The sequence below is a fragment of the Carassius gibelio genome, chromosome A7 (genome assembly GCF_023724105.1).
Source record: "Carassius gibelio isolate Cgi1373 ecotype wild population from Czech Republic chromosome A7, carGib1.2-hapl.c, whole genome shotgun sequence".
NCBI lineage: Eukaryota > Metazoa > Chordata > Actinopteri > Cypriniformes > Cyprinidae > Carassius > Carassius gibelio.
This window is the reverse complement of record NC_068377.1, coordinates 29,901,552-29,927,259: the sequence shown is the minus strand read 5'-3', so window position 1 is coordinate 29,927,259 and position 25,708 is coordinate 29,901,552. Positions and strand designations below refer to the sequence as shown.

At 37.2% G+C, this 25,708-nt stretch overlaps 2 protein-coding genes and 1 long non-coding RNA gene across 3 annotated transcripts; 1 reads left to right on the top strand and 2 right to left on the bottom strand.

The window, feature by feature from the left end:
* Nucleotides 1–345: 345 nt before the first annotated feature.
* LOC128017144 (uncharacterized) lies at nucleotides 346–12,583 on the bottom strand. The gene is made up of 2 exons (XR_008184372.1): nucleotides 1,537–12,583; nucleotides 346–1,408 (listed from the first exon to the last, which is right to left on the bottom strand). It is a non-coding gene; the product is annotated as an uncharacterized LOC128017144 (long non-coding RNA).
* A 1,383-nt stretch (nucleotides 12,584–13,966) lies between these two features.
* On the top strand, nucleotides 13,967–19,001 carry LOC128017142 (zinc fingers and homeoboxes protein 2). Its single transcript, XM_052602369.1, has 2 exons — nucleotides 13,967–14,702; nucleotides 16,379–19,001. Exons 1-2 carry the CDS (start codon nucleotides 14,412–14,414, stop codon nucleotides 18,236–18,238), a joined length of 2,151 nt encoding a protein of 716 aa, XP_052458329.1. The 5' UTR covers nucleotides 13,967–14,411; the 3' UTR covers nucleotides 18,239–19,001.
* Nucleotides 19,002–19,241: 240 nt separating this feature from the next.
* LOC128017143 (cell death activator CIDE-B) lies at nucleotides 19,242–22,114 on the bottom strand. Its single transcript, XM_052602370.1, has 5 exons — nucleotides 21,946–22,114; nucleotides 20,852–20,966; nucleotides 20,447–20,596; nucleotides 19,994–20,187; nucleotides 19,242–19,886 (listed from the first exon to the last, which is right to left on the bottom strand). Exons 1-5 carry the CDS (start codon nucleotides 21,969–21,971, stop codon nucleotides 19,745–19,747), a joined length of 627 nt encoding a protein of 208 aa, XP_052458330.1. The 5' UTR covers nucleotides 21,972–22,114; the 3' UTR covers nucleotides 19,242–19,744.
* Between the last annotated feature and the right edge of the window lie 3,594 nt (nucleotides 22,115–25,708).

Here is a 25,708-nt window from a genome sequence, read left to right as displayed (position 1 = left end):
CTTTCCCTTTGTTCTCTCTCCCAGATAAATCCTTCCCACTACAGCTGGCTGAGTGCTATTTGCGTGGGATCTCGCGTGTGATTCTGCTAAACAACCCCCGAGTGGAGGTCTGTGTCTGGCCGCATTGCTGCTGGAGAGCCCCTGGCAGGCTCTGCTGGGGATGCTCGGCCTTTAGACCTCCACCTTCACAGCTATGATCCTGGGTCAGGACTGGTGAGAAATTACACCCCCCATATTTGCACAGGAGTACACCAACCAAAACATGCAAAAGTAAATGTATACTCAGGCATCCAAGCATGAACCAAAAAACATACTTATAACAAAAACAAACAAACAAAAAACATGTTCCATATATTATTTATTACAGAATACACCAAAACACAAGGTGCAAACCTACAAAAACAAACCTCGAGGACACAAACTGCTTTTACAGCTGCAGTCTTGACAAGCAGCAGTGTAACAATTTTCAACTGATGATGAGATGATTTTTAACAAAGCACATTTAACAAACTAAAAAATACATTTTATACAATTCCTAAGCAGTACGAGTCAGTACACTTCACAGAATTTTTGTGACCTAATTTTGTCGATTGATTCTCTAAAAATAACTGGTCAATTCCTTGACGGATTCACTCCTTCTTGAACTGAACTTCACTGGTTGCGCTGTGCATTTGATTCAATAAAAAGAATGGCTCATAAAAGTAACATCATTGGATGTGCTGTTTGCTTGTGTTAAAAAAGAATGGATACATGAGTCAGAATACAGTTTATTCTGCAGTAAATCAATGTTACTGATTAGTTAAACACAACTGGCTCAGAAGACTATTTCACTAGATCGAACCACCTCATAAGAGCCATTCATGTGGGAATTAGACTTTGTTGATAACACAGTTTGTTTTTGTTAAAAAGAACAATATAGGAGTCATTCGTTGAAGAGTTAGAGTACTTTGCAACACTGTATGTTACTGATTTACTGAAGAGAATCATAAGAGTCTTTTGTGCGGGAATCAGATTTATTATTGCAGTTTGCTATTAACAAACAAAAAAAGAACTGGCTCGAGAGCCATTCTTCAGGAATTGGACTACAGTGCTCATGCTGAAATCTTAATTTGTCTTCAATTTAATATTATTACACGCGCGCACACACACACACAAAACATTGTCATGCATACAGAAAACACATACGGTAGCTGTATCTGCATTTAAGTTTGAATCTAAGAATACCCCTGGTGTTGTGAAAAGCCCATGTTATCTAAGCACAAGACACGAGTGGCTAGAAGAGAAGCTCATGCTGATTCTGATCTCACATGCGTGTGTGTGCAGTGAAGTCTCCAGTGGCATTCATGGTTTTAATGGAATGCTGATGGAACCTTTGAGCTCTGCTGGAGAATGGCACTGCTGGCTTCTGCTGCAACGTAAGATACACACAAGCCAATTAATTGATATCAAACGCCTTATTCTGTCACTTCTCACATTCACAAGAACAAACACAAAATAACTGCTGACACACTCAAATCCAAACAACCTTTTTCTTACCTGTCTTCGAGCCTTTCTTTACAGCAGCTTGGCTTCATTTTTGGCCCACTGGGATTTACCAGTGAGTATCTTCCCCTTTAACACCGTCGTCCTGCTGTATCTGGTCTGTACTTGCACTTCAAACCCCATGTTTTCCAAACTATCCTGCACAGCCACCAGAGGCGCCAGAGAGCACCAACCACACCCAGCTCCATGTTCCACGCAAGTGAGAGGAAGAAACAGAATGACAGAAAAAATATGAGCATTGACGCATACAAAACTCAAATTACTTTCCACTCATGCAATATCTATCCTGTCATCTTATTGATTAGGTTTTATTTTATTGTCCCTCACTCTCCCTTTCATTCCCCATAGCTCTGCCTTTTTATTTGTCATCTTCCTGTTTAGCCTCTTCAACATTTATCTTCACACACAGTGGTCCATTCCTTCCTCCATCCATCTTCTTCATCCTGCCATTTCACGTCTCTCCTGCGTGTGTGTTTTTGTGACCTCAGGACACAAATTTTTATAATGACATGGGTATTACAAGCAGAGGGTGACTTATGAGGAAATTACATCATGTCCCCATTTTTCAATAGGCTTCTAAATCATACAGAATGAGTTTATTTGAGAAAGTAAAAATGTGCACCGTTTCCTGTGAGGTTTAGTTGTAGGGTTGGTGTAAAATATGGTTTGTACAGCTAAAAACCATTATGCCAATTGAATGTATCTACAATTCACAAAAACAAAGTGGTGTGTGTTTTGATGCTTTATTCTTGCTTATTTATGGCATTACATTAGGTCGCATTTGGCTGGTCCGCTTTCTTTGACATATATTTGACACGGATAGATAGATAGATAGCAAGCAACTGACTGTTATGGTCTGTTTATAGCGTACATATTTATGCACTAAATAGCATCTGTGCTTTTACCACGTCTTCATGGTGACAGCTTGATCTGTTAATGATGGGTGCACAGGGCTGAAAGAGATAATGGAAGATAATTTGGTTATATTGTATCTGTTTGTATCACTCACTGTCATGAATATTCAATGTGAAAGCAGCAAAGTTAAAAGCACATTAAAATAGGCTTTTAATATTGGATCATATTATATCTAGCTTGAGTCCGCAAATGATTCATGCACAACATTATAACGGGTATAATAGCAGTATTAAAATATATATCAGTAAATGTGCAAGACTTTAATTTATATGCTTGTGTACTTGTAAAAGTTGCCAAAACAATCTTTTAACGTAATCTTTTTTATTAATATTTGTATTCAGCATGGATTATTTAAATTGATCAGAAGACATTTATAATGTCACAGAATATTTCTGTTTCAAATAAATGCTGTTCTTTAACTTTCTATTTATCAAAAAAATTCAGATTCTTTTTTTTAATCAAAAATTGTTTTCGAAAGATGTTAGTTATGTTCACCATTGCTTCATTTTATTTGATCACATATTATTAAAACAGTAAAACTGTGAAAGACTATTACAATAAAAAAAGCTGTCTTCTGTTTTAATATATTTTATTAAATGTAATTTATTAATGTAATGGCAAAGGAAAGTATTAAGCAGCACAGCTGTTTTCAATATTGATAAACATGTTTCTTGAGCAGCAAGTTAGCATGTTAGAATGAAAATATAAGCTCTATCACAGGAATAAATTACATTTTTTTTTAAATATCGAAAACAGTTATTTGAAATTATTTACAATATTGTTTTTATATTGGTCAAATAAATGCAGCCTTGGTGAGTATAAGCGGCTTTCAAAAACAATAAAATCGTACTGGATCGAATATCAGCAGAACAATGTTTTGCAGAAATAATATCTCAAACGTTTCACCTTGACCCCAAAGAGATTGAATGGAAATCTGATTTAACAAGTAACCTAAGTTAATTATAAACATAATATGATAACGATTTTGAGCTATGAAAGAGACACATCTATTATTTTTTTGGAGCATGTGCATGATGGTTTGGGATGATGTGGAACTGAGATAAATGCATGAACAGAATGAGTCAAACATTGTTGTGTAAATATTGGGTTATCTAGGGCTTTGTGCTGATTATTCTGGTTGTGTAGCTGTGATTTACTCTGCTAAAGCAGCCTGCAAACAGATTTCCTCAAAGGCCTACATTGCAGAAGATGATTAGTTGCAATTATCGCAAGGTAATTGTCCAGTTTTACTGTTGCGTTTACCAGACCATGGACAGTGTTTTTACCCTTTCACTCATCTACTCTCTTGTATACACAGGCACAGTCTTTCTTTCTCTTTTATTTTTTATACACAGCCGTACAGAGACAAATGAGTCATCGAAGACACTAAAGAGGTTGAATAGACTGTGTGTGTGTGTGTGTGTGGAGTAGGTAGAAGAGACTGATGTAAGGTACCTCATCCCCAGCACAACACCCACAAACACGCAATACACACTTTCATTTCATCCCCTGCAGTGTGTTTCACACTCACAAACTTCAAAGCTCTCATGTAATCTTCCATAAAGGCGCAGGAAGTGTCTGGGCTTATCAGGGACCCTGTGGTTATCCATGTATGTCAGATAGCTGTTTATTATGCCCTGTAGTAATGAGGGGGTTGATCTTAGAAAGGAAAAAACCCTTTTCTGACTTTTTCCTTCTCTCTTGCCCTGTTTGTGTGTTAGCAGAACATTTACATTTAATTTGGAAAGGGTTCAGATTGCTAGAGATTTGAACCGTAGAAGACAGTTGGACAGAAGGAGAGAAAGCAGTGCTGGATTATGGATGGGGCCAACGGAGCCAGTGCCTCAGACTGTCAGGGGCCTCTAAAGTCTCTGACCGGACGTTCTGAGACTGATAAAGGAAGCTGAACATCAGGGCCCTCGGTGCATACACTGCTGTTCAAAATCTGGGATCTGAATTATTTATTTATATCATTTTATTGATTGATTGAGAGAAATTAATACTCTCATTCCGTAAGGCTGCTTTACATTGATCAGAAGGCATGTATGATCTTATTAAATATTTCTTTTCAAAGTTAATTCGTTTTGTTTACATTTAATTTCATTTAGCAAAGAATCCTGATAAAAATGTATCATGTTTTCCAAAAACATTAAGCAGCATAACTGTTTTATTACGTCTCATGTTATAATGTGAAATGTTTCATGAGCAGCAAATCAGAATGATTTGAAGAATCATGTGACTCTGAAGACTGAGGTAATGGCTGCTGAAAATACTGTTTTGGATTTTTGGATTTTTGATCAAATACATGCAGCCTTAGTGAGCATGAAAAATATTTTTGAAAAAACAAATCCCACACAGTAGTGTAAAGAGCGTACTTCTCTAGACTAAAAGTACTGTTTCAATGAATTAGATTGAAATTTCTGTATCCTATACGATACCTGCAAATTCAGGAATTGAAATTAAAAGACATTCTCAATTCATTTTTGAATGCCCATGGATTTTCTTATTTTATTTGGGCAAAATCACACTTTCAAAAGTTGTATTATTTGGGCAGCAGGGGGTGGGAAATGGGGGGTAGACATGTGCCAACGAGCCTTGTGGGAACTTCACAAAGATCTGAAGACACACTTTAAACATCCTCACCATTTAATCAATACTTATTCCTCCACTCATCTTACCATCCCATTCTCCTCTTTTTTTTATTGATTAATGATTCCCTGGTGTAGAATTTCTCTCTTACTGCAGTATGAGATTACATCTGTATTTTACCAGTCAGAAGCCTACAGAGAAATGGACACTCTTTACAAGATTTCCAGAGTTCTTGATCAAGCTGCTGTGCTGATTGCTGGTCATGTGATTGTCCACCTCATGAGCTGAAACTAAATTTTTTGAGCGGTTTGAAATGGAATAACTGATGTATCGTTCACAATTAGAGAACATTAAGTGTCATCACTTTAAAGAATATGATGCTCAGGAACCTGGCAGCAGACCTGATCAAACTTGAATTATGTATCATGTCACTCCTTTTGTACCATACATAAAAACCTCTAATCTACAATAAATTAAGTCTACGATTAATTCTGAAGACCCTTCACAGCAAACATATTAACTTTAGTGGTTTTGGTTTAATTGTAGGAAGAGTCGTAAGGAAGTGCAATAGACTAAAAGTGGTTTACATGTTTGTTTGTCTAGAGATTTCACTAAATCGAAACTGACTAGGGACTCGCAGCATGAGGTGTGGTGCACTGATAATGAGACAAGCTGCTCATGCTGTCCTCTCTACATGACTCATAGTATAAATCCACTGAAGGTAAAGCACGGGCGCACAACTGATGATCCTGCACACACGGATGCACAAAAACCAACCTGTAACCATGGTGATACTGAAACTAGGAATACAATGAATCCATTCTGGGTCACAGATGTTGAATATAGGTGATAGAATTGCATAGAAAGCACATATCAGTACATTGTAAGCGTTATATAACTGGATCAGAGATTAGTTATGAAAACATTAAAAAATATATATTGCATGCTTTGTGATTCACAGCATTTGTGTTGGAAATGAAGACCAGATCCTCTGCTGCACTCAAGATTGTGTCTGTGTGTGGTTGAGAAGCAATCTTTCAAATCTATTTTTCAAATCTCAAACTATTTCAGTGACACTCCATCACAGTAGAAATTGAAATTTTCCACACAACACAATCTGTTTTATAATTAGTATGTCGTCTATGGATGTTTACCAATTTGTAACAGCTTGAGATCTGTAAACCTGTCAACAGGCTGCTTGTGTGAGAATGTAAAAAGCATGCAAACTGATTAATGTCATGCTAAAAAAACAACAAAAAAACACATTTATTTATAAAAAGGAGGCAAATATCTGAGAGAAAAGGAGAGTGAACAGACGGTATGAGCCTCCTGGGTGACATTGCTTTCCTGTTCAGATGGGAAAGAGTATTCTGGGCGTGTCCTTCCTTCTGCTGCTGATGCTAGGTTTTCATCTCCGAGCTCTTTTATCGGCAGTCCTTTTACTGGGAGTGCTTCAGTACAGAACAATGAAACAAAGAGACCCAGAAGTACAGTCAGAAGGATGCATTCAAATGTTTCCCACTGGAGCTTTTTTTTTTTTTCATTTCATTTCAATGCATACATAAGTAAGTTGGCCTTTTATAAAATAGTAAAATATTTTTTTTTATTTTTTAACTATATATATATATATATATATATATATTTCATTAACCTTGTTGAAACTAAAGACTAAAGAATACATACATTACACACACTTACACTTCTTTAATTTTATATACACTGCCGTTTATATACACAAGTTTGGGGATGGTAAGATTTGTGTAAGGGAGATGTATGGGGATTGCAAGTCTCATAAGACATAAATACAGTGTAAACAGTGATAATCTGAAATATTATTACAATGTAAAAATAACTTTTGAATATATTTTAAAATGTAATTTATTCCTATGGTAGAGCTATTTTTTCAGCAGCCATTATTCCACTCTTCAATAGTCAAGTCAAGTCACTTTTATTTATACAGCGCTTCAAACAAAATACATTGCGTCAAAGCAACTGAACAACATTCATTAGGAAAACAGTGTGTCAATAATGAAAAATGATAGTTAAAGCCAAGGCAGTTCATCATTGAATTCAGTGATGTCATCTCTGTTCAGTTAAATAGTGTCTGTGGATTTATTTGCAATCAAGTCAACGATATCACTGTAGATGAAGTGACCCCAACTATCACATGATCCTTCCAAAATCATTCTAATATTTTGATTTGCTGCTCAGGAAACATTTCTTAGTATTATCAGTGTTGAAAACAGTTGTTCTGATGACTATATTTGTGGAAACAATATCGGTTCTTTCAGAATTCTTTTATGAATAGTGAGTTCAAAAGAACAGCATTTTAACATTATAAATGTCTTTCCTGTCACTTTTGATAAATTGAAAGTGTCCTTGCTAAATAATGTACTGTTAGTACAATTGTGTATATTTTATATGCTGAACATCTCTATATTCATGTCAAATCTTTATTACTCTATACACCAAATTAAATTAAATGATCAAGGATCCAAATTAAACTAAATGTATTCAGTTAGAACGTAGACAAACAGACAGACAGACATACAGAGAGATAGATATAATTCTTTAGCAAATGAATGATTCAGACTAAACCTCATTTACTGAAAGGAGCCAGTTCTGTATAGCTGCACTATGGGCAAGAAAAACGAATGGTATATGTGTTATTCCATGTATCATCTGAGAGAGCAAGAGCTCTTGAAAGCCAATCCATGTTCTGAATGCTGCTGTTCAAATAAAAAACTGGGTAAATTGAGGGGAAGGTGAACACGGCTTTCTTTTTGAAGGTTAACTGCTGAATAACTTGTATGCATTTTAATCTTCTGTCAGTGAGAATCGGGTGAAATTTGCTTGTTCAGTATGTGGATCCAGACAGAAAAACCATATCAAAATGGAAAAGGGTGCTAAAAATGCTCATGATGACATATATAAGCAAATTTATTTTTCCAAAATAATACTGTTGAATATTATTAATTCCAGAGCCCTGCCTGCTAATAAGGCAAAGAAGTTATCAAATGTGAGCATGTGGCCATGCAAATAAAAAAAAATATCATATACCATTAAAGGCGGGTTCTTGGGTTTTATTGAATAGATTCATGCTGTGAAAAATGCAAAGAGAAACAGAGAGAAAGAAGACGTGCTACAATACAAGAAAGCTCTAGGGAAGGGTGGGCGTTTAGTGAAGTCTGAAGGCTTGGACAGGAACATGAGGGCAGCTACTGTAGACCAAAAACTATATTCAGTAATGAATATACATTGCCACCTTCAGTTCACTATCAGAACTACAATCAAGAACCACTTAAATACATTTGTGTACACCAGCAAAAATTATTTTACAAAATACCAGTACATCATATAAGACACATAATACCTTCTTAATGAAGTTTAGTGTAATACAAGTTGAAACCTTTATTGCTGCACATTACTCACAGGTTCACATAAAGTAGGCAACACGGCCCATGCAAGACAGAGTTAGCAGTATGCTAGTATTTCAGTCTGAACACAACCATGGTAAGGAAGTCAAAATACCTGAAGAGAGCTATCCGGTAGCATTCCTATTCATATTCATCTCAATGGCAGTTGCTCAGACAGCACATGCAGTCATGGAGAAGGTGATGCTGTCATAGTCACTCACTAGCCACTCTGTTTCAGAGACAAACTAGTTTTATCTGATCACCAGAGCCATGGATTTTGCTAGCATAATAGTGCAGTAGACCATAGCTCTACCAGCAGGGGTTAACTGCTAACCAGACAAACCAAAGCCCCCTTCCTAAATGCCTGATCGGGGATTTAGTGTGTAATCACTTACATGTTTTGTTGATCATGAAACTCTTCTCAAATGAGCACATCTTTTATGAATTTGAGGTCTAAATACAATTACAAGAAGTAAAAACTTAAACATAGGCTATAAACAAACTACACCATGGTCACATGACTTCAAGATCACCACCATTAACCCTTTCAGTCTTTATTTTAAAACAATCCCTGAAAGATTGAGCAGGAATAGTTAGCAAAAGTGCAATTATAAAAGTCCAAGGCAACCTCTGTAGTCCCATTCAGACATTTCAGACATAGCAACGTCTTTTTTAGGGATATAAAAGCTTAGAAAATGGTAACTGATGTATTTTATGTCACAGAACATACGAAAAAAAAAATCTGACCTTTTTTTCAGGCATTTAGCCAAAAACCCATAAAAAAAAGTACAATGAAGCTGAAAGTGCTAAAAGGCTAATTTGTTTCTGGGTTTGGGCTACAAAAATAACCAGATAGCACATGAACGTCAGCAAGATCTGTTAAAGATCACTTAATCTGAAGATGTTCTACTATTTCAGGTCGATTTTGAAGTGTGGATCCTTGCACACTCTGATGGCTGAAATTACCCACAATACATTGCGCTTTGACAAATGACTTGGTTCAGAACTACAAACTCGGAAAAAAAATGTTAAAAAAAACAACAAAATAACAAATTGTCGAACAACAATATTAAATGTGTGAAACTATTAATTGGTTATTCTACAATTAATTATACTATGAATTATACGATTGGAAAATACTGTAAATTGCTAAGCTGTTCAGCGTGATGGCATTTAATGTATTTACTGTAGTCCCAATTAGAAACTTGTTAGCAACTGTCTTTTTAAAGAGACTTAACAGTTAAAAAAATCATGAGTGGGGTGTAACTGGTGTGTTTTATGTTGTAGAATACAAGGGGAAAGTATCTTGAGCTTGTATGAATCTGTTGAAAAAATGGTCGGCCAGTTTAGGACCAGCACATGACCAGTTAAGGACCAACTTAAACCAGATCCAACCAACATCCCAAAAATACCATACCACAACATACCTAACCAGGATATGTAGTTTTTTTTTTTTTTTTTAACAGGGCACAAACATTATTTTAGGGGATTTAACCAAACTCCCATTCAAAAAACCCTGAGCACATCTCTTATTTATTGCAAGCAGTGAGTAATGCACAGACACAGGTCTTTTGTAGAGTTATTTTTTCTGCGACTAAATTATTAATTCTCTCTGCAGCCTTGCTTTCAGCTTAGACAGACATCGCCTTGAGCAACCTGCTAGGAGTTATGAGTAGACACACACACACATCTCTCTCTCTCTGTCTAGCACACCCTCTGTATTTGGACAGTTTTTGTTTATTTCCCTCTCATCTGTGCAGGAGGGTCACCCAGCAAGCAGTTGGGCTGCTACTCTTACAGGCACGCTGATGCTGTTGCTCAGAGTGGAAAATCCTGAAAGAATACAGAATCGCAAATGAAAAAGTAACCTCACCAGAACAGAAATTGCGCTCATACAAGCAATGGTCTGTGGGCAGTACGAATGCAACTGATGTATAGAGGTCTCATAACAGACACTCTCAATAAAAAGAGCAAGTTTTATTATCCACAAAAGCAGAGCCAAAGGTTTATGTGAACCAATAAAAGCTCCAAAACAAATCAGTCCAAGTGCAATTTTATGTTATTCTCCTAAATGAAAATGCTTAAAGAGCCTTCTAAAATTGCAGATCATCATAGTGCAATATTTTTGTTTAATCTGATCTTGGATTTGATTTTGGATTTGAGCCCGTCTACGGAGAGCCTTCCCACTCCCTATTAAGTCCTATTGTACCGAATTTTGGTTGCAGTTCCATCAGAGTTCCACTGGGGGCGATCGCCATGAGTGCAAAATGACTGGGAGTCTATGGGGCTAAATTTGTCCCTTTCACCCGATTGCCGTCGAGAAATCTCAGATCTGATTGTGGGTTTTGCAAGTTCAACATGGCTTATAGGTCGAAAGTTGAAAGAACAAGTAGGCCTACTTATGTGCTTTCGATTTCTTACAGGTTGAGTTGTTGTTGCCCATAACAACGCTAGCATTCTACTAATGAATGCTGATTGGTCAGTGAAGGACTGATTATGACAAGAGATACTGATTGATGGCATCCGAATCAGAATCAGCGGGATCAGAATGTTAAGGCGGACTTTTTCGCCTAAGTTTTTCTTTTCAACTCAGCAACTTTTTTTTTTGGTTGCTGGAACTTTTATCTGCCTATTGTTATGTATGTACTGTGAAATTTAAAGGAAAATTAATTGAATTTGAGTACTTTTTTTTTATTCTTGTGTTAGGAAATACCAGATACATATGGTATAGTATTGCCACTTTAAAAAACACAAACAAATGTCACGCTCAATAGTGCTAAATATCAGTAAAAATTTAAAACTGAAAAAAAATGCCTCACAGGTGTGCAATGATAAATTGTTCTAATAGTGGGCAAGTGTTGTCCTATTTCTCATTTCCCAAGGACGAAAAAAGGTAACCCATGTGGACTGTTAATTGTCAAACCCTACCTGAATTTACGGTGGTACATGTGGGAGGGAAAGTTGGCCAAATGCCAAGTTGGCTAATGTCCAAAATCGGCCAGGTTGCACGGGCTACTACAGATCGTAACGATACGTGTTGTTGGGAGGGGGACTCTTCCCTTACTCGATTGCTATATACAAATTGTATGTATAATACATTTTTCAATGGCTCTGGAAAGCACCAAAGTGACTGAAGGATCGCCGTAAAGCAGTATCTCTGGTCGTACGATGTGTATGACGTCATTGACATTTTTAAAGACTTTTTAAAGCAAATAAGTGACTCTAAAAATATAACACCCAGCAATGTGTATTTTCTTTGCATCTCCTTTCGAATACAACATTCAAATTACTAGACACAAAATTATATCCTGAGAAAAGTGGATTTTGAGGGCTATACTGTTATTGACCTCCATTCATTCTGCACTCATCCTGTGAGCGCCCTCATATGGAATCAGAGTGGATCTGCAACCAGTTCAGAAGCCGGAAGTGTAGTGAGAGTGAAACTTCTCGCCATATTAGACATTCTCTGACTTCACAAAATCTGAAATGAGCTGAGATGGGAAATGATACAGCAAGGATTATGGATAGTCCTCTTCTTCATGGAAATACAGCAGCGCCTCCTTGGTGTTTGGAGGAGAATATGCAATTAAAGCAATGTCAAGATTAGATGTTCCCATTGCACCATTTTAAAAGTACTGTGGAAAAATTTTGTCCAAAGTGTGGATGTGGGTCCAGCTTTAATGCTTCCCTTTGTTGCACTATGTCCACTTGCTCCATGGGGTGTGAAGGATATTTGTCCTTCATAGCAGGTCGCCGGTTGGCCTGACATTGTTTGGCAAAGGAGCAAACATCCAGAATACCCTCAGCGCACCCACATACACCCAATTCATCCTCCAGAACCAAGCTGTACTCTGGGCACAAGGCCAGACACACACCCAGACACCTGGAACACAAACATACACCAGAAAGAGGATGATATTTCTCATATACCTCACTGATTTTTCAAACATTAAGGAATTATGTTTTAGTACAACCTCCTGTTTTTCTTGTATTTTCTTACAGAATGTGTTTTCCCTTTATATACAGTACCATTCAAAAGTTTGGGGTTGATACAATTTTTTTATGTTTTAGAAAGAAACAAAAATACAGTTAAGCTGTAATATTGTGATATATATATATATATATATATATATATATATATATATATATATATATATATATATATATGAAAAATGTGTGTTATTTTTATATACTTTGAAATAAAATTTATTCCTGCAGCCATTATTCCAGTCTTCAGTGTCACATAATTTTTTTTGTAATATTATGAATGTCTTTATTGTCATGTTATCTCAGGAAATCAGTGACCACTATGAGAAGAACAATAAACAATGAACAATAAACCTCCCTCCATATAACCTGTGCTTCAGATCATCTTTAGGACCATGCAGATATGATGTGATATGAATTTAAATTTATTTATAAATAAAAGCAGTTAATTTTTGTTTAAATATTAAATAAAGATTTAGATAATAAAGATAATAAAGATTATGAATACTGCACAAAATGTGCACTATTACCAATAAAGACTTTTAACTTGAACTTTCATGTCTCATGGGATGATTTTTTTGTGATGATTTTGTGATATAAAGTTCACATTAAAACTGTCTTGAGAACTTCTTACCATGCTTTTGTATTTTATTTCTGTGATTTAAAAAAAATGGTTTTATTGTTTTATTGTTTTATTTTTGCCTAGATAAAAATCTGTTTTTCTATTTTCCCTTTAAAAATACAAAAAGTTATCATAATTGGCAACCAACATGTCAATGTGGAGTAAATTCCATAGTGTAAAACAGCAAATAAAGTTGAATGACAAAGAAGAAAATCTAAAATATTGACATTTTAAATATGCATATTTAGAATAAAGTTATACATTAGCCAAAAATATTATATGTATGTGTGTGTGTGTGAGTGTGTGTGTGTTTATATATATATATATATATATATATATATATATATATATATAATGTGTATATATGTATGTGTGTGTAATTATGTATGTGTGTGTAATTATTTAACTATAGATGGATGGATGGATGGATGGATAGATGGATAGATAGATCGATAGATCAAAATGCCATTCAGTAACAAATCACGTGTATACCTATGTACAATCACACTGACACACACACACACACACACACACACACACACATTGTCTATGCTGTGGTTTTCTCGTAAAGCAAATTATAAATGCTAGACTAACCTCTAATTAATGTATTTTTTTTCCGAGATAAGGACATCCGTGTTAGAATTGGTCTTGAGTAGATATAACCTGTTCTTTTTTTAAATTAACTTAAAACAGTAACATTTATTTTTTAAATTAATTTAATTAATAATTAGTATTATTTATTCGTGTCTGTATGTGTGCAAATGTGTATGTATATATACAGTTACTAGTGTTTGGTTAATGCAAAGCTATTTTACCATCGCAAAAACAGAAAAGAGAGCGGCTGTCAATGAACTTTTATTTTGAAGCCGCTCTGGCTTCACACTCGGAGGATGCGACAAACCAAACCTCAAGGCTACTTTCTGGGCTACTGTGGTGCGACCCGAAGACTAGTGCGATCAGCAGGGAATGACGCTTTTAATTTCCTTATTTCTTAAGTAACTACATCAGAAAAATAATAAATATACCGGTTTGCATTTGAGCTGCCTAATTATTATTTTTATTTTATACTTTTTATGCATCTGTGAAGGCAGCACGAAAGCTCATGTGCTAGCTCGCTGGCTAGCCAGCCTTTGTTCCATATTCAGACCAGTGTGACCATAAACTAGGATTCAGCCTTCCACTCTTGCATGTTGAGTCCGTATACGATTGTTTTATTCAAAATAAAACACGTTGCATCCTTGGGGGTATTGCACACCGACTTTGTTGCGGGAGGATTTTAGCTGTCTAGTGTGTGTCCGCTTGTATGAATTGCGTCTTGGCTCGCTCGTGCATAGGTTGCCATGGAGCATTGTGCAGCTCCGCAGCTCGAGAGCACAAGTACGCTATCTTCACCTCCAGACTCAGCGGAAAAGCATGGAGGAGATGCCGGGGAGAAGACGGTTAAGGATACATACGAGTGCCGGATTTGTAGTTATAAAGCGGGAGACGTGAAATGTCTCAGTCAGCACCTGCACGCCGCTCATCCGGTCACCAGTCTCTCTGACTCGGCAAGGAGCGCGTGCGGTGATGCGCCAGAGGATGATCTGGAATGCTTGAATGGTGACCTGGACAAGAGCACTGTTAAGGATAAAGTAAGTAAATTGTTGTTTTCTTGTCAGTATTTAACGATGTGCATGAGTTTGGGTCGCCAGGATCAACATTACTGTCCAAAAATATAGACCTTACCCAGTTCCTTTAAAAAAAAAATGGAATGTTAGTGTTTATTATAAATTATTTAAACTTGGTAAATGCAATAGCCCCATCTCTCCTATGGGTTTTAAGTTTACTTATTAAAGTGCTAATGTGTATGGGATATTTAGGTTACCTTAACTATTGTACTGTGATTGATTATTGTTTCTGGCAAAAGAATGGCATTTTTTGAGCTGTTCAATTTATAGCTGTAAAACCTGGAACAAAATTAGCAGTTTATATATACATACAGTGGAGATGTTATTAGAACAAGTTTTTTTTTAAATCTTCGTTGCTCAGTGTGACATTCATGCTCTGCATTTAACCCATCCAAAGTGCACACACCCAGAGCAGTGGGCAGCCATTTATGCTGTGGTGCCGGGGGAGCAGTTGGGGTTCTGTGCCTTGCTCAAGGGCCCCAAACTTGTTGTATTGCCGACCCGAGACCCGAACCCACAACTTTAGGGTTAAGAGTCAAACTCTCTAGGGTTACAGCTGTCAGAAAGTAGTAGGAAGTGTAGAGGCCCCTGCTTTGAGTGACCTAACACATCTCAGGCAGCAGGACATCACTAGTTTCTCACACTACAGCTTTACCCATTTTTGCAATGTGACGGGTCATTGTCTTGCATGGAAATTGCAGGGTGTTTGGGAGATGCTTGCAGGGAAGGAACTGCATGTGGCTGAAGGAAGTCCAGCTTAACATTTGCTTTCACCCTGCCATGTAGCTTTATAAGAGGCCCAACTCCTGCGGCAGAAAACTTCCCCCAAACCATGACACTTTCTTCTCCCAGAGTGAATAAATCTGAAAATGACACCCTTGCACTTTCATGCGTACACCCATGCCGTATATTCTGTGAAACGATGATGTCATCAACCCACGTCTTGGCCTTAACCCTTCCCTAGTCACGTAACAACAACAACAACAGCGGACTACATGCTTGTGTTAATGCTACAGAAACAACTGAGCCTATTCGCTTTACTTTAGCAAAAATGTTTGTATACAGCGTGCAAGGTTTATGTGCATGCTTCAAGTCTTCTTACCGTTTTTAGTGTATCTCTGTGGCAGAATTATAGCACCGCTCTGACATGTATAATACATAGTTTTAAGTCTGTTTCATATGTACGGAAACATTTCTTGAGACAAGAGAACAAGGAAAAAAAAAAAGATTGGATAGCAAAAGCTCTGGCTTCATGTGGATGTGGCGTATGAGGTATCTGTAAGTGCACTCTAATTTTGATCATTGTTATTTTTCAAATATCTAATAAAAAATAAATAAATTATACTGTGCTTTTGAAATGTGCTTTAAAAAAACTGCCCTTCTACTCGTGTTAGGACTGCACATCAAACTGCACATTGCCTGCTCTTTAGATGTCAATATTTATAATATAGCACACTCTCACATATCTTTGTCTAGTTTTAAAGTAGACATAAAACAGAAATCGCAATCGTTTTTCTCCCCTGTTATGCATATGTGATTTGGTCATTAATTACTCACAAATAACCAGTTAATTTTTGTACATTTGGAGGTTCTCCAAAAGTAACATTTGTATTCATATTTCTTGATCTCATTCCTTTCAGCCAGTCACCACTGAGGGAACAGAATCTGCTTCTCTTCACACTCCCGAGGACTCAAATGAGACCTCATCCTCCATGGATCCCAAAGAACAGGAAGAGAAGATGGACGACTCACCTGCTCCTGAAGAATCACAGATCTCATCCCCCGAGTTACCTCAGGAGAAGTCACCCTGCTCTTCAGGGTCTAAGGAGTCCTGCCAAAAGAGGCAAACGGTCTCCTCTGGCACATCTACCCACAACCAGACTAACCTGGTTTGTCTTCCATTGGTATCCGAGGGGTTAAAGCTTATCTGGGTGCGCGCGGAGCAGGTCCACGAGCTGGATGCCATGTCAGATCTTGTAGAAGCATTTAATGCATTCCCATACCCCACATCGCAGGAGGCAAGTGCTCTAGCTCGAAAGTGTGCATTACCGCCGGAGCGTGTTAAAGCCTGGTTCATGATGCAGCGGGTACGTTATGGGATCAGCTGGGCTGATGACGACATCCAAGAGACACGGCGCAAGCTGTGGCGCATTCAGAAAGGAGCGTTTGCCGAGGAGTGTGTGGAAATAAACGACGAGGAGGATTGTGTAAGACGTGATGAATCTCAACAGGTTTTTATACCGCCATCTGCGGCAAATGCCCATGTAGGTCAGAGAGACCATATGCCTAAACCCAGCCAGACTGTTCCTCAGCACATAACCAATGTTCGAAACCGCTTGCATTTTAGCCAGAATAATACTTCGCAATCCAATAACGGTGTGCAGCAGTTGCACAGTGTTAATGTTGTGTACAAAAACGGTCATGGACCTGCATCCCAAGTTCCTCAAGTTAATCTTCAATTCCAAAATGATAGTAGAAACCTAACGCCTCACAATACTGGAGTCCAACTGCGCGATTCCTTTGGACGTCCAACATTGAACGTCCAACACGCTCCAATGTCGTACCCTGAGTTTCCTGAGCTTTCACAGTCTATACCCTGCTTACCAGGGAAAAAAACGAAAGCACAGCTGATGGCACTGCGCCGCAGTTTTGTACAGAAGTCTTGGCCCTCTGACGGCGAAATTCAGCGGCTCCAGAAAATGACTGGACTAAATCGGCGAGAAATTCGCAAATGGTTCGCAGACAGCCGTTACCAGCTTCGCAAGAATGGAAGGGCATGGCTAGTCAAGCTTGCAGGCCAAAATCGGTCTTCCCAGCTGGTGCAACAGAACTCTCACACTGAGCAGGAGAACGATGTTCTACCTAGTGATGATTTTTACAACAACGACGAGGCTGACGACACAGAGGCAGGGTTTGAGGTTGATGTAGATTTGGCTGACGATGAGGGACCAGTAAGCCAATCAAATGAGACCAAGGAGGAAGTAAGTGATGAAGGTGAGTTTGATAACGGCAGTGCTTCCATTCAACAATATTCTGCAGATGTCTCTCCCTCTCCTTCGCCTTCTCCGTCATTCCTCCGTGGCCGGGTAGAACCGAACGTGCGACTTCGTAAGAAGACGAGGGAACAGTTGGAAATGTTGCGGCAGAACTTCCTACGCTGCCAGTGGCCCACAAGCAACGATTACCTGATGCTCCAGAAGAAGACTGGTTTGACGCGGACAGAGATTATCCAGTGGTACGGAGACACACGTTATCATATCAAACACAATCAGATGCGCTGGATGACGTCAGAGGAGAGGGAACGTATCATCGAAGTTATAATGGAACAGCAGAAAAGGGGTGGGAATTATTCGAGGGGGAAAGTTTCATTTGAGAAGATGGGCTCTGGGTTGAGTTTGGGTGATTCTACATTAATTAACCAAGGTGGAGGGGGCAAAGCCGCAACATGGAATGAACTTTTAACGGGAAGTACCCCAGTTTTGCCTGAGGGTGAACTCTGACCTCAGAAGCAAAGTCATTTTGAGATGGCATTTGTAGCTGTGCAGATAAACGGAAACTGAATTCCACATCACTGCCAAAGATGTTACACAAAACCTTTTTTCCCTCCTTTAACCTGTCTGGATATTTCCATCCCAGTTTAATGCTATGATCCAGGGCCTTGTAGAACCTCTCACAACATTGTTATGCAATATGTAACTCCAAAACTAAGCATCTTACTTGAATCAAAAATATTTAGTATTAGAATATCTACCTTTAAAGTAACAAACTAAATTGTATGTGACAAGGCACTGAATGACTGTACAATGCATTTTATGTAGCTTGTTTTATCAGAGGTCTGTTCAGTGTGACTCAACAGAGCGAATGCATGAGTGTTGCCATTTTCATGTTTAAGTTGCACTTCGAGCTTAGATATGTAGATTTTTGCTTTTACAAAAGTCAATTGTATTTAAGGTTATAAACATAACTGCAATCTTTTAGATCCACAGTGTGCTACAGAAATGTTTCTTTGATGGAAACATAGTGCTGACATAATACTACATAATTTATGTGCTTTAATTTCCTCCAACACAACCCCCGTCAATTTCATTACTTGTGATTTTATTATTAATAATATAATTTGTAGACTAATTAAAATCTTGAGTAGTCACTATATGGAGTTTCTTAGTCTATGCATTGAGTAAGCTGGCTAGAGAGACTTACCTTTTTTTGTGCTGAAGCTTTTTGTACCAGTTTGGTTTTACTTAATAAATTGATCTTAAAACATTTTAATATTTAATCTTTCTTTTATCTTAAACATTCACTATTATGACAATTTTGTATTTACATAATATTTACATTTAATCATTTAGCTTATGCTTTTATCCAAAGCGACTTACAAAATGAGGAAGATGAAATTATACAGTCTATTACATAAAAATATTGAATGGGAAAGTTGAAATAAACATTTATAAAGAAGGTCAAACACAGAAGTAACACTGGGTGGTCCTAGACTAAGAATTAAAAAAAAAGTCACTCCTAAAGAGCAGTTTTCATAGAAACAAGCATTTTCCTGGAGCAATTTACCGTTAAACCAACAATGTACAATTTACAATAAACACCATTAACAATTTAATGTATTAGGTATCAACTAACAAATAAATGCTGTTCTTCTGAACCTCCATTCGTGATTCCCATTAATAAGAAATATTGGAATCATTTGTGAAAAAGATGTCATGTTGCAGACTGGATTCATGGCTGCTAAAAATTCAGTTTACCATCAGAGGAATAAATTATCACCAAGTGTGGTGTATAAATTAACATTTACATAGATTAATTAATATTACAAAATTGTTGTTCATTCATTATACCTAATGCATTAATGTAAAAAAAAAAAAAGAACCATCGAGTTATCATATAAAATGTTCTAGGAAATATTTTAGGAAAAAACCTCCAGAAAAAAAAAAAATCATCCCTCAGTTACTTTCCTGATCTCAGATTCATGTCCTATAAATTCCAAGTTTCTCTAGTTATTCCCAATACTTGATAGTTTTGTCATGCTGGGCTTGAAGAAGATCCGCCCCTTGGATGATACGGCGAATCACAGCAGCAGATGAGATCAGTAAGTGTCCAGCAGCATGGAGGAGAGTGGACATGACTCTGAGGGCCTCCCTGAGATACAACAGTAATGTAGGATACAATTCAGTATTTTTCTTTACAAATAAGTGGTAAAACAAACCATTAAAGTGCTTAAGCGTTTCCATCTGTAGTCTGTTTACCTCAGGACTTTCTTTGGCCCCATACATTGGAAATCTGCACTAACAGAGTAGAGCCCTTTGAATGTGGCTTTCACATTCAGCGAGCCGAATACATCTTTGGGGTTCGTACGGTAAAGATCAAAGGTGATCTGAGCAATGTCTTTTCCTGTCCTTGGTTTACTATCACCTGGATTGTTTCCACCCCTTTGACGTAACTAGGAGATAGGAGGGTTGGAAGAAGTTAAGATAAGGTCCTGAATAATACAAATGACACAACATTCATAAGTGACTGAAACCTTAAGAAAGTCTTTGATTTAGTTTCATTTTTGCCTCATAATAAGATGTGTGATAAGAATACATGTGATGCACACTACCACCTTTCTAATGTTAAAGAAGTCAATCAGATAAGCAGTATAAAGATGAAAAGAAAAAAAAAACATTCTGCATAAAAAAAGAAAAAACAAATACACATACAGGGTGAGGTTTCCAGATCTCTTCAGGTGTCAAGGCCATGAAAACGATGTTGTCTGGCAGGGCTAAGAGGAACTCTTCAGAGTCAACCTCTGTCCCATCCTCTTCACACACCAAAGTCAGCTCAGTAGATATCAAGAGAGCCTGGGCTGCCTGTGGTAAGAATCACAGTACAAAATGCCCCACAATGTTCAAATGCACCAAAAATGTTTATGATCAATGTCTGTATCTTGGACATTGTAGGACATCTAGAAAACTGGTTGAGTTTCTGTTTAACATAGGGCAGGGGGCGCTACACACAGACAAAACCACTCCAAAGCCCTAGAGGTGAGTTTAACCAATGTGTCTACATTGAAGCCCATTTAGGTAAGCGGCAAAACTTCCAGTTGAATGATGTTTATTTCCAACCTTCTCTTTGAGCTCCTCTAGAGTTCCAGCAGTGACTCCTTTTTTGACTTCTCTGTTCCAGGAACAGACTCTGAATGGACGCTGAGGGGGCGACCATACCCGCCGGGACACTGTCCTGAGAGAAAGAGCCGTGGGCAATGAGGGGGAGACAAAATGTCAAAGACAAAATAGAGTTCAAAAAATGGTGGTTTTGTCAAGAGTCAATTTAGAAAAGAACTCCACTTAAAGGAAAAGTTAGCACGATAATGCTTCATTAATTACTCACCCTCATGTTGTATGACTTTCATCCTTGGAAGGATTTTGAAGAATTGTATTGTTGGTCTTGGTTCATATGGCTTACTGTATATACTAAATGTCAAGTCTTATGAAGCCATGTGAAAGCTTTGTATAGAAAAAAATCTAAATTTGATATTTACTGACTTCCTTGTAAATCACATGGCTGTTCTTGCCATTTTCAAGGGGAAAATAATTATGCCTAAATTGGTAAACAATTGGAAGCATCGCATAAAGTGACAAATCAGACTGATCTGATCACTGCTCACTAAAACGAAAGATTACCACTAACATATTACTTGAATAATGATATAAAATAATCTAAAAACATATTTTGAAGTTTGAAAACAACAGTACCTGATAAAAGTGACCAAGATGATTCTTCAAAATCCTTTTTTTTTTTTTTTTTTTTTGTGAGTGTGTGTATTCCAAGAGAGAAAGAAACCCATGGAGGTTTGGAACAACATGAGGATGTGTAAATAATGATTTTCCTAGAATAATCAATGACTGCTTTAAAAGTGGGACAAGCACATACAGCACGTGGCTGTAATCAGACTCTGTCTTATCTAAAGAGCTGTTAATGGAATTAAACAAATGTCCTGAGAGAGACCAACAGTTAAAGTCCAATGTTAAAGCTTAGGACAGAGACTGATAAAACTAATTAAACTAAATATGTTAGTTTGTATTTTTTTATATTTACTAAGAACTTCGATCAAATGTAAATCTGGCTGTCTTACTCAAAGCATACTTCAGAAGATAAATAGACATATTGTAAACAACAGTATATTGAATAAACAACAAAATAATATTACTAAACTCACTTGAACAGGGAGGCTGTTGTTTCCATGATCTGTGGTTGAGGTCTTCTGTCTGTCACCTCTGTTTGAGTTGTGTACAGTCCTTTCTGCCTCTGTTTGACCGTTTGAGGTAAACTAGTGATACTGAGTAAGAGGTGTTGGAGAATATCTTTTTGACAATAATGTGTTGTGTGATGCTAGCCAAGTGGACTTTGACTTTGCTGGATGATTTATCATGATTGCCTTTGTCACTGGGCAAGGTCTCTTCGCAGATTGCACTTGTGTGTTTAGGAGCCAAAGTTTGAATTATGTGGAATGATGTAGGTAGGGAGGCTGGTTAGCGTTGTAAAAGTTAATTAGGGGCCAAGCACCGAAGGTGCGAAGGCACCTATTGTGTTTGTTGGCGTTATTATTCTTCCTCTTCTTCTTCCACCCCAAGTCTATGGTAGCCCATAGAACCGATTGCGGGAAAGTTGTATAATTTGGCACACTAATAGAGGACTGTCTGAACATTAACCGTAGCAAATTTGAAGTCTCTAACTCAAACTCTCTAGCGCCACCAATTGTCTAAACTTTCAAAAACTTGATGCTAATAACTCTTGAACCGTAAGCCACAAAATGAAAATTCTTTTTTCCTGTGATTCCTTGGCTCATGCCGAGTCGAATGGACACCGAAATTCAAAAATCGCAAGGCTTAGTTTTTTCGCTATCGTCAATTGTTCGTAAAACCTACTTTTTCGAACTCGTCCTAGGCCGTTGCACCGATTGTCACGAAAATTGAATCAGATAATCTTCAGACCATGCTGGCAAAAAGTTATGGAAATCAAGTTGATTTCTCAAACCGTTTCCGAATAGCTCATGAACAAATTCTTCGAAAAGCACGCAAACGTGAACGTGAGGCTATATCTCCGCAACGGTTTGGCCTATTGAGACCAATCTTGATGGGTCTTATAACAACCATTCCCTGGGACTACCTGCAGTGTTTCGGCGCTGTGCCCCCTAGTGGTCAGGAGATATGAAAAATGCATGTTTTTGCTCATAACTTCTGAACGGTTTTGCCAAAAATCACAAAAGTGGTGTCTTTAGATTCAGTGCATCATTCCGAGTCGAATGATACCGAATTTTCCCAATTCGGCCATTTTGGGCGTCGGCCATTTTGAATTTAGTTGTAAATTGCTGTATCTTAAGAATGAAGTTCCGTATCGTTTCGCAAATAATTACAAAAATGTCCGGCTCCATGCCCTGAATGTACACAAAAAAATTGGGGGCAGCGCCACCTTGTGGTCAATAGTTATAACGATTTTTCGAAAAATGCTAATAACTTTTGCATACATTAGCCTATTGTAACAAAACTGATGTTGATATATTCCTTGGGTCATGCCGAGAACACCGATACCCCATTTGTCAATTTTGGCAAAATTTCCTGTCCGCCATTTTGATTCATGTTGAAAACCTACTTTTTCGAACTCCTCCTAGACCGTTGCTCAGATTTTCACCAAATTTGATTTGGATCATCTTCAGACCATGCTGGCAAAAAGTTATGGAATTTGTGTCGATACACGTAACCGTTTTCAATTAGCGTACCAACGAATTTGCTGGAAAGATGCCAAACTGCATCTGAGGCTGTATCTCTGCAAAGGTTGGAGATATTTACACAAAACTTAATGTGACATTGTCACATCACATTGACCACGCCACATCATTTTGGTCACAGCGCCACCTATTGGTCAAGAGTAATAAACCAATCAATAACCGCTAATTATTACATTTCCAATAATGCTAATAACTTTTGATTGCATTAGCCTATTATCATGAAACATGTCTCAAAATGTTCCTTGGGACATGCCGACAACATACATACCAATTATGTCATATTAAGCAAAACTTCCTGTCCGCCATTTTGATTCATGTTGAAAACCTTTTTTTTTTAAACTCATCCTCAACCGTTTGTCTGATTTTCACCAAAATTGAATCAGATCATCTTCAGACCGTGCTGACAAAAAGTTATGGATTTCGTGTCAATAGACGAAACCGTTTTTGTACAGCGCTGCTTCAGATGTCAGGCATCTTCACAAAATGAGTCTGAGGCTATATCTCTGCAAAGCTTTGTTGTAATTAAGCCAAACTTGTGTGTGCCATTGTCTAACATGGAGAATAGGCTCACAGACACTCACACACAGAAATGAAATGGTTCAACTATTATATGAATAATCAATAAGCATGATTACACACACACACACACACACACAGAGAAGTACATGCCCACACATTTTGTTGTATGTAGATATTTGAAATAAATTATAGGTGACACACAACTCACAGAAAGACTTCTTTTCTTACATTTCTATGTCAGGTTTCATTGCATTCATATTCTGACATAATAGTAAACATTTGATATACATGTATGAATAAATTGTTGAACTTTCACTCAATGTGATCTTAAATGCTTGAACAGTAATATTAAATAATAGTAATATATATTTTTCTAGATGAATCAATCATCGAGACAATGAACTGTAATGTTTTAGTCTTTAGTGAGCCCATTAGTGGTCTTCCAGTGACATCTAGTGGTCGTAAATGCAATTTATCATACAACACTGTCTCTTTAACCTTTATAACTGTTATATGTTGTCTTAATTTCATTCCAAAGAAGCATACGCAATTTATGTATAATTTCACAGTCTAGATAATAGTACTGCACTGATTTTAAATAACCTAGATATGGCTGACAGTAAAAGAATAGAACAGAATTACAGACACACACAAACATGAAATGTTTAAACTACTATATTAATACTCAATAAGCATGCTTAAACCCACACACAGATGCACACATTTTGTTATATATATAGATAATTAAAATAAATGATGGGTGATAAAACCTATTGCAAGTCTTCTGTTTTTATGGGCTTCTATGTCATTTTTCAGGTTTCATTGCAATCATAATCTGGCATAATTATAAACATTAGATATATCTGTATGAATAAATTGGTAAACTTTGACTCAATGTGATCTGAAATGCTTGAACAGTAATATTAAATAATAGTAATATACATTTTTTCTAGATGAATCCCTCAACAAGCCCATAAACTGTAATGTTTTAGTCTTTAGTGAGCTCATTAGTGGTCTTCCGGTGACATCTAGTGGTTATAATTGCAATTTTTTATTCAACACTGGGTTTTGAAGCTTTATAAATATTACAGTGTTCTTTTTTACCTAATCTCTGTTAAATTTTGCATGATTGTTTAGAAAAAATACAGATCTAATGCATGTGTGATTATATTACCCCTTTTTTTTTGCAGTTTAATGCCATTCACAACAGAAATCTTTTGTTTTTTAGGCCTGTTTAAATGTTATCTAACCAAAGGACAAAATACAACATATTTTTTCAAAGTTATTGATCTAGAGAGTCCTGAGAATATTACTACAGTGGTTTGATCAAGACTGAACAAAAAACCAGGTGACCCAAAACATTCAAATTCGTGGACCAATTTTATGAAAAGGGCTATAACTCGGGAACAAAATGAGATATCTTCACCAAACTCAGAACTCATATGCATGAACAAAAACTTTAGTCAAATTATTTTTTTTTCCATATCTGCCACTTGGTGGCGCTACAGGATGAAAAAAAAACTAAAATGGCTATAACTAAGCAACCGCTGATCCAATCAACTTGAAAATTGGTATGGCCCAATGTGGCATAAGTGTCTATGAGGAATTTCACTTATCTTAAAAAACATGGCCGCCATTGGCCAAACAACTTTAAGCACCTATTTGACAAGGTTAA